This window comes from Ictalurus punctatus, chromosome 6, assembly GCF_001660625.3.
Source record: "Ictalurus punctatus breed USDA103 chromosome 6, Coco_2.0, whole genome shotgun sequence".
Taxonomy (NCBI): Eukaryota; Metazoa; Chordata; class Actinopteri; order Siluriformes; family Ictaluridae; genus Ictalurus; species Ictalurus punctatus.
Window position 1 is genome coordinate 28,183,441 of NC_030421.2, and position 9,707 is coordinate 28,193,147.

General features: G+C 41.6%; 1 protein-coding gene across 12 annotated transcripts; it reads left to right on the plus strand.

Moving 5' to 3' along the window:
* Window positions 1-151: 151 nt before the first annotated feature.
* LOC108266734 (uncharacterized) lies at window positions 152-8,482 on the plus strand. Of its 12 annotated transcripts, none has more exons than XM_053681071.1 (5): window positions 457-4,248; window positions 4,606-4,795; window positions 6,605-6,678; window positions 6,938-7,052; window positions 7,328-8,482. In XM_053681071.1, exon 1 carries the CDS (start codon window positions 2,211-2,213, stop codon window positions 3,396-3,398), a length of 1,188 nt encoding a protein of 395 aa, XP_053537046.1. In that variant the 5' UTR covers window positions 457-2,210; the 3' UTR covers window positions 3,399-4,248; window positions 4,606-4,795; window positions 6,605-6,678; window positions 6,938-7,052; window positions 7,328-8,482. The 12 variants fall into 12 exon arrangements, 9 of the variants coding, with proteins under 9 accessions (XP_053537046.1, XP_053537047.1, XP_053537049.1 ...); XM_053681072.1 differs by having other exon boundaries at window positions 7,473-8,482; XM_053681074.1 differs by having other exon boundaries at window positions 6,954-7,052.
* The last annotated feature ends 1,225 nt before the right edge of the window (window positions 8,483-9,707 follow it).

Consider the following 9,707-nt stretch of genomic DNA (forward strand, 5'->3'; position numbering starts at 1 on the left):
CCGGCTCTGCCACGGACCGCCGATTCGGCCGCTCTGTTACACACACACACACACACACACATACATACACGCACGCACGCACGCAAGCACGCCGCTGATGCAGCAGGACTGTTGTTGTTTCCCACTTTGTGTACTATACCACAGTTTTTTTCCAACCTCTACATTGATTACTGAAGTGCACTTGGTTTCATGCGCGGATCGGCGCGCAGTGTTGTGGCCCTGAGTCACCTCAAACCTCAGACTAACAGCAGCCTTCGTTTCCTCCTCCTCCTCCTACACTGACCCGGTGAGCGTGCGCACACGTGAGTACATATACAAATGGCACACACACACACACACACACACACACACACACACACAGACATTGATTGCACTGATCCCGAGAATGAAATCCAATGTTTTAACTCATTTTATTTAGTAAAATGAGCCGTGTGTCTAGGTTCTAGGTTCTGAGGTGGCCAAGTGTGCATCTGCCACACTAAAGGGATGCACCATCCAAGTATATGTAAGACAAGAATTGTTTTGGGTGCAAATGAATGGGCACATAATTACATTATTGTATTAGCTAAAGTACTGTATCCATTATTATGATTTAAATAAGCATGGAGTCAGATTGATTCATTATCTGCAGCCTGCATGAAGTCTGCATACACAGGATTAATAGACCTCTCAGAGATGTGGTTTGAGGTCAGAGCAAGGGTGCAATTGGGGTAATAAGGCTGATTTTCCTAGTGACGTCTGCCACCTCGCGTCACAAGTATGCTCAATTCTCTATGAAGTATGAATCTGTTCAAAGTTTTGAAACTGGAACAGATTAGGCTAATTAAAAGAAAGAAAGAAAGATAGAAAGAAAGAAAAAATAAGAAAATCTGGCTTTACTCACCAAATAATTTTCAATTCATAGAAGTAACACTTGTACTCTGTATCATGGTTCTAATTTGCCAGGTCAACAACCTACGTCCCATCAGCTCAGGGTAGCAAAGTACACTAAGCAGTTTGGTCCACAATGACCAAAGTGATTGCACACAGTATTGTTCTGTCTTTGAGACTGAGAATACAACCTAATTTTATCTTCAGTCAGAGGGCTGCAGTCTGTGCCAAGCTGTACTCAGGTGATGGACAGTGGCACGACTCTCCTGAGGGCTCCACTGTTCTAATTGCAGATGGAGCAGGTAAGGGGGAGAGGGCAGAGTATAATTAGGAACAAGCTTTCACAGGCGCGGCTCTTATTTTACCGCACTGAGAGAGAGAGAGTGAGAGAGAGAGGATGCTCCACTTACACAGATGGAGGACTGTGTGCCTCCGTCGATGAGTCTGCCTGTCGGTTGGGCCGGTGGCGAAAGCCTTGAGAAAAGCTAGATCTGTGACACTTGCACTCTGTTAGCGCTTTCTTAAACGAGAAAGAAAAACAGCCACACATCTTCTAAATTAGCTCCTCAAATATTTGCCAAAAAGAAGCTTGTGGTTTTGTACCCATTTCAAAAGCAAATTTTACCAACGTATGCGGTCTGGCGTTAATTTATATTTTTTATTATTTGTGTGGATGAAGTATTTTGGTTCAGGGGAGTATTTTATAATACGATATTTTAATTCTGTTTAAGTCTGTCTGTCCTCATGTGGGACAGAGAAGTAAAGAGCAAAATCAAGCACTGCCATCTCATTCTCATTCACTCTTTCACCAAAAGACTGCTATCTCATTCACCCTTTCACCAAAAATGACTGCTATCTCATTCTCATTCACTCTTTCACCAAAAGACTGCTATCTCATTCTCATTCACCCTTTCACCAAAAATGACTGCTATCTCATTCTCACTCACGCTTTCACCAAAAATGACTGCTATCTCATTCTCCTTTACTCTTTCGCCAAAAAAGACTGGCATATAAGTCTTATTCACTCTGTCAAGAAAAATGACTGCTATCTCATTCTCATTCACTCTTTCACAAAAAAGACTGGTTTCTCATTCACTCTTCCACCAAAAAAGACTGCAATATCATTCTTATTCACGGTTTCACTAAAAAAAGACTGCAATCTCTTTCTCATTCACTCTTTCACAAAAAAGACTGCTATCTCATTCTCCTTCACTCTTTCACCAAAAAAGACTGGCATATAATTCTTATTCACTCTGTCAAGAAAAATGACTGCTATCTCATTCTCATTCACTCTTTCACCAAGAGACTAATATCTCATTCTCATTCACTCTTTCACCAAAATGACTGCTATCTCATTCTCATTCACTCCTTCACAAAAAACTAGTTTCTCATTCACTCTTCCACCAAAAAAGACTGGTATCTTGTTCTCATTCACTCTTTCACCAAAAAGACTGCTATCTCATTCTCATTCACTCTTTCACCAAAATGACTGCTATCTCATTCTCCTTCACTCTTTCACCAAAATGACTGCTATCTCATTCTCATTCACTCTTTCACAAAAAAAGACTGGTTTCTCATTCACTCTTCCACCAAAAAAGACTGCAATATCATTCTCATTCCCTCTTTCACCAAAAAAGACTGGATCTTGTTCTCATTCACTCTTTCACCAAAAAAACTGCTATCTCATTCTCCTTCACTCTTTCACCAAAAAAGACTGGCATATCATTCTTATTCACTCTTTCACCAAAAAAGACTACTATCTCTTTCTCGTTCACTCTTTCACCAAAAAAGACTGTTATCTCATTCTCATTCACTCTTTCACCAAAAAAGACTGGCATATCATTCTTATTCACTCATTCATGAAAAAAGACTGCAATATCATTCTCATTCACTCTTTCACTAAAAAAGACTGCTATCTCATTCTCATTCACTCTTTCACAAAAAAAGACTGTTATCTCATTCTCATTCACTCTTTCACAAAAAAGATTGGTTTCTCATTCACTCTTCCACCAAAAAAGACTGCAATATCATTCTCATTCACTCTTTCATTAAAAAAAGACTGGCATATCATTCTTATTCACTCTTTCATGAAAAATGACTGCTATCTCATTCTCATTCACTCTTTCACCAAAAAAGACTGCAATATCATTCTCATTCACTCTTTCACTAAAAAAGACTGCTATCTCTTTCTCATTCACTCTTTCACAAAAAAGACTGTTATCTCATTCTCATTCACTCTTTCACAAAAAAGACTGGTTTCTCATTCACTCTTCCACCAAAATGACTGCTATCTCATTCTCATTCACTCTTCCACAAAAAAAGACTGGTATCTCATTCTCATTCACTCTTTCACTAAAAATGACTGCTATCTCATTCTCATTGACTCTTTCACCAAAAAAGACTGCTATCTCGTTCTCATTCACTCTTTCACCAAAAAAGACTGGTATCTTGTTCTCATTCACTCTTTCACCAAAATGACTGCTGTCTCATTCTCATTCACTCTTTCACCAATGCCTTCATGCTTTTGATCACTTATAATACATTGATCCTTCAAGGAATGGAACTGATTTTGAGTTTAAATACCCATTTTCTATTACTTAGAAAGGTAGGAGAAGATGCAGCACTACACTTGTAATAAATATATGTGTGAGGGAGGCTTGGGTGAATTGAAAGCAGATTTTTGGATTTATGTACATATGGAACATACGGATGTACTTGTATGGCAGATAAAACTGTAGGTCACAGAGACCCAATTACAGAGTGTGCGGATCCTATGGACTGTGTGCTTGTCCCTTTAGAGGAAGTACATTTAAGAACATTAACTCAAGGCCTGCCTATTGAACTAGAGAGTTGACATTACTTCAGATACTTCAGATGTATTCATATCCACTCAGAATTACTTTCCACCCTCAGGAGGAGAGCCCACAACCTGAATGGCTATGAGTGCTGCAGTGGCTGCTGAGCATGAGGCGAGCGAGAGTAGCAGTGTAGATCACAGCCCAAGACCATTGATGTAGCGGAGTTATTAATTTTCTCTTGTGAAATGAGAGGACATGAGGGATAAACTAGGGGGAGATGGGTGCTTTTGACATAATACCAGCCAATCACTGGCAGTAAAGTAAGTGAAGGGCTGTCACATGAGTACTAGAGCTACCCAAGGACTTAAACCTCAAAAGATATACGGGAGAGAGGGATATGGGAAGCGAAGGAGGAAAAAAGAGAGGTAGAGAGAGAGAGAGAGCATAGGCAAATTGGTGTTTTTCTGGTATTAAATGGTAAACAACTCTGTTTTTAGTTGTTTTTATACTGCAGGACTGGCGTTCTTGTGGATTGTGGTGGGATTCGGTGTTTCAGTGTCGGCCTTTTGTTCTCCTCAAGGTAATAGTTGCAGTTTTTTCCCCTCACCACTTCCTGCTGTCCGCAACAGCCTTATGGAGAAGTCCTCTCTCTCTCTCTCTCTCTCTCTCTCTCTCTCTCTCTCTCTCTCTCTCACACACACACACACACACACACACACACACATTCTGTCTTTCCTTGTCTCTTCAATCGCAAATTTTCGCCTCAATCGCAAACTTTTCAGCAGTCATCCTGCATCAGTTAATCCAGATCCATAATGAAATCAGCAGAGGTTGGAGGTTTTCTTGGAAGAAAACGAAGAGATGAGACATATGTCATAGAATTTATGCATACAGGAAGTACACTGTCAGTGACTGATCATTTTATTCCCTCTCCAAGCACTTGGGCTCCCTGAACGGCTGAGGCCATCGTTGGAGCAAGCAAGGAAAAAATAATACCAGAGATGTCTAAAAGCAGAGGCTAAAAGCGGCCTGAGCTAGCGGCCTGCTAAAAAAACAAAGCACTGCCCAGGGGAAGAGCGAAGGGTCGGGCAGCGTGGTCCGGACTTGCCACAGCCGCGTCTCTCTGCGTAAGTGCTCCTGCCAAATAGCTGTAATTGAGGCCCAAAGTCCAGAGCCCTGAATAACTCAATGCATCAATGGCAGCCTGTGGAAGCTGCCCCCTCGCTTTCTCTTTCTGTTGCTATACCTTCAGAACCACCTTCACTTTTTTTCCTTTTTCCTGGTTACCCAAAATCCTCCCTGATCTCCATTGGCCTAAGTCCTCTCAGCTAAATATAAGACTGTTATTAGGAAGAGCAGTTAGGTACTGGACTGTCAGCATTTCATTTCAGCTTTAGTCTTCAAAACTGTTATTGCACCACACTAGAAATAGGGCCCTTCACAATGTGAGGGGAAAACATAAATGTACAGAAACAATAAGTCGTTTAAAGTCAAAACAGGAAGAATCATGAGCATGTCTGTGAAGTTGATGATGAACGTGAGAGGATGCTACTAGTGTTTAGGACAAATATGCTGACTCCAGCATTAAATATGCAGTAGAAGCGCATGCTGCACATCTTTGCCTGCTCCTTGCTCCTGCTGGCTCCCTCTCTCAAGCTCCTGAGGCCTGGCCTTTTTTTTCGTTCCTGCACGTATGCCACAGCTGTGGTCATTGTGGTGATGTTTCACTGCTCAGAATGGATACACCAGCTCAAAAACGTTCTTATTATATTTATATTTTACTACACCGCCGCTGGCCCTGCCAGCTGTGTGCTGGCTAACAGCCCGTTTCCTTTAACTAGGCTGTAACAATATGGTCAAAACAGTTAAAACCTCAGGTAACATAAACAATGATGGGCTAGCGTTAACATAAACAGCGTTAGTATACAATGTCTGCTTATGGAGCGAAAAAGGAAGGAGACGATAATGGAAAGAGAGGGATGAGGATGAGTTGTCATGGTGATTACTGAAGCATAGTGATTGTTTTTTCATTTGGGTTTGGGGTTTTGGGCAGCACATGTTTCTCCATATCCATCTCCACAGCAGCTGTCTTGGGTTGTTTCGCACACGTACTTGAATAGAAGCTATAACATGAACGCTACAAGTAATTTCCTGCTAGCTGCTGGTCATCTTTCTCAAACCAAGACATTTCTTTAATGCTTCCTTTTCCCTGAACAGTGTTTACACAGAAAATACAGGGAAAGAGACAGGAATGAGAGGATGAGAGAATAAAACAGGAAGTGAGAAAAGTGTGTTTGTGGATAAAGAGAGTAAAGCAGAGGAATCATGGGACAGATGTGATGAGGTTGCTACTCCTCCCTTCATCCCCGGCCCATGTCGGCTTGCTGCTAGCGAAGCGTGGTGTGTGCACTTGCGCACACTTTCCGCTAGCTTGTCCCCAGCTCTGGGCAGGGACCCTCTAATTAGGGCTGTGGGCAGGCTTGCACTCTTTGAAGCCTGCAGCAGCAGCAGAGCAGCTAGCCACAGCCGGGGTGACAGCGGCATCCCGCAGAGGATCACGAGACAAACCCATACAACATGGACACGCAGGACCCATTCTCTCCTTTTCTCTCTTGCTTCTCTCTTTTTTGTCGCATCAGTCTGCAAGAGGTTCAAAACAATTAGCACATGGGATGATTTAATGTGACTGACACCTGGAGAGGGACAGACGATTTATCAGACGAGTCTGTACCTGAATGATGAAGTCATATGCATATGTCTTTTATTTTTTTTTATTTACATGCCTTGCTTTATGTGAGGTTCAGAATTTAGAAAACCAATTAAATTAGTGAATGAACGCCCTGGTCATTCCGACTGGCATTTTGTTTATGGCTGTAGCACTGAAAAATAGTAGGGCCTTTTCTTCTAATTTTAACTTTTTCCGCATCTGTTTTCAGGTCCCCTCACTCCCTTTCTCACCTATATGTAGACGAAGGCTCACAGCAGGGCAGTATAGCCGATCTGACCACAGGTAAACATGGCCACACCACAAACGTGCTCACCTAGCACCATAATGGACAAAAATACCGCACTGCAATGAATGCAGGCTCACATATCATCAAGGGGAATGCTTGAAGAAAAAGTTCTTAAAAGCAGCACACTGACTGGAGTTAGTTATATCATTCAGAAGCCACAGTCTGATTTATTGCTGATAGCTTTTCTGTCATCACGATTTGTGTGTGTACTGTATTTGTACCTTAACTTACAGATATGTGTTGTGTTTAAATTAGTCCAAAGCTCTTTCAGTTTGTGTAGACTGCAGAGGTGAGAAAAGAAGGCCTGGTTGAGCGCAGCTACAGGTCAAGGAGCTGCGCCATGGCGATTATACCGAACAGGATGTTTACAGTAAGGTTATATTTACTCTACTGCTTTGGTTTATAGATTTCAATCCGAGCAGAGTTATAGTCAGTGAGTTAGGTTTAATGAAAAGCACATTATCACTCATTCACTTTGCAAACTACTTGAAACACATGACAGTCACCAGTTTAAATCTTGAGCATGTAATACCTAAATAATCAGCTCATAAGCGATAGGGTCACGTGACAGACAATTTACTAAGTTCCCGTACATCTAAAGATATCTACTTTTTTTTAAAATTTGAGCTTTATTTCCACATATAGACATGGGTGGAGGGTTCCAGTGTGTACTCACAATTGAAAGTTGAAATCCAGACTAGGAAGGAAATTGAAGTGGACTCATTGAACAAACTTCATGTTAACAAAAGATTAAAATCTGAAGGAAGTAATAATGGCAACTCCCACACAGCCGCCGAAAACCGGGAGCTGCTGCTGGACCAAGCTAGCGTGTGCTAAAGACCCCACCTCAGCTCAAATTTGTCATCAATAGTGATTTAAAGCAGACAAGTGCAATCAGAGACCAGCGTCCAGATGCACCAAAACCAAAACACTGCCCTCTGATCTTGGAGTCGACATGTCAACAGCTGGCACTCAATCACACTACTTCAGAAGAGCAGAATTCATCGGATTGACTTCCTAATCAGTGGAAATAATAATGACTAATGCCATTGTCTCCTAAGCTTTAATCAACATATACACTATCTCTTCATAACAGCCTTTCCTGGACATAAATTAGACTTCTTTAAATGAAGAGAAAAAGAATAAGAAGTACAGGAAGAGAGAAAAAGGGACAAAATAAATGAGAGAGCGAGCGAGAGAGAGAGAAAGAGAGATGGAAAGAGAGCCAGAGAGAGGAAAGGCAGAAATATCCTGACACTTAATATGGTGGCTGGCATGTTATGGAAAGCTCTTAAAATGAAAGGTATAGCCTGAACAGCCAAGCGGAGCGATCAGGGATGTTGTGTGAGTGAAAGCCAGGCTTGCTCACCATCGCTCAGTGCCACGACCCAAAAGCGTACATTCCCACAGCCCAGAGCACCACTTTAAAGAGCACCAGGGCCGCTCTGGTGCGCCACTGCTCCGCCACTCCCTCAGCTCTGAAAAAGCAAATATCAATAAATTCATTATGTACTTTATATTTATATATTTGCGCTCATGAGCTTTTATATAATTATTTGCATTTGCAGTTCTTGATATTTTTAGAGTAGTAATGGACTTTGCTAGAACAGTGCATGAGAGTGTGTGTGTGTGTGTGTGTGAGGGAGAGAGAGACAGAGAGATGGATGAAGAATGGGAGAAAACATTGTGCTCTGTAAGGCCAGATGTGATAGGAACTCACATCGGCTCAATGCCCAGCTGTGCTGGAGTGATCCAGACTCAAAGGTGTGTTTTCTTGGTGCAATAAACTGTGTAGCACTGTTCAGATCTATTCTTTGACTTGTTAGCGCCTGTGTCATTTAGATTGTAATACAACGAGAGACACAATACACATTTTATTTATATTAACAAAGCTTACGAACTGCTGACCAACCAAGTCCAACTTTATTTTGGCATGTCTTCATGTTTTTTCATGTCTAAATGTTTATTTGACATATTCCTGCCAAAAAAAGGTTGCACATGAAGCATTCATGTACAGATTCTGGGTGAAACCACTGAAAGGTCAACCCTCTGGGACCTAAATGGTTGTTCCAAAATCAAACAAGTTGGTGGTTTTTATTTGACAAGTTCAATGTTTTGTTTATTTAAACTGAAGGTTTTATTTGACAGGCTAAACAAAGATCCCTCATCCCACAAAAATCACCAAACCTGCGTTAAAAAAAAAAAAAAAAAAAGCAGAGAGAGAGTTGATCTTAAGATTTAGTCTGAGCTGTCTTACAACTCCAGAATGGACAGGTTTTGCATTACCTGCACAAGTTCACATCACAGAACAGCTTGAACATTTATTGACTGAGTGTCTGTAAATGTTTTACCTGAGGAATAAAGGGGAAGCGGCGAGAGGCGAAAGGAGAGTGAGTGAGAGAACGAGAGAAAGAGAAGGAGGTAAATAGATTGGTCTCCTTTAGCCTTTTATTCCCGGATCCTTTCACAGCTCCAGGTCAATTGAACTCTGTTGCAACACAGTCATGAAAAAAGCAAACAAAAAAGCGACATAACTCAAGTGTGATGCTGCGTTGCCCCCATTTCCCTTGAACAGGCAGCCAAAGCCGGGTTAATTAGTACTCAGTTGATATGATACCGAAGCTGTCTTAGCGTAACAGCCATACTGTACAGCAGTGCCATTATGGAAAATTACAGCAACTGTAAACAAGCTATTAGAGATCTGTATACCTTAAAACTCTAAATGCATATACTATGAGCTTGTATTGGCACATTATGTAGATAAGACACAGGCTGCAGAATATATCAAATATTTTATATATTTAAAAGCAAGGATTGACCTTTAAGATACTTCTGCTTAACATGTATGAACTCTGTGTCCCGTGTTGCTACTGTGACCTAGGCCAAATGATTAATCCGAGGTTGTACTATTGAGCAGCCTGGTAGGTGGATGTAGGAAATTCAGTCTGCCCTTACACAGAAACGTGGCTCCATGCTCCCAGCAGGGGGTCAGCCTTGTCAGGCAGCAGGCATGGGCATACATGGC

What these genes read in the sequence shown, in the direction of transcription:
- LOC108266734 (XM_053681067.1), top strand. Translation starts at nt 2,211, where the DNA reads ATGACTGCTATCTCATTCTCATTCACTCCTTCACAAAAAACTAGTTTC.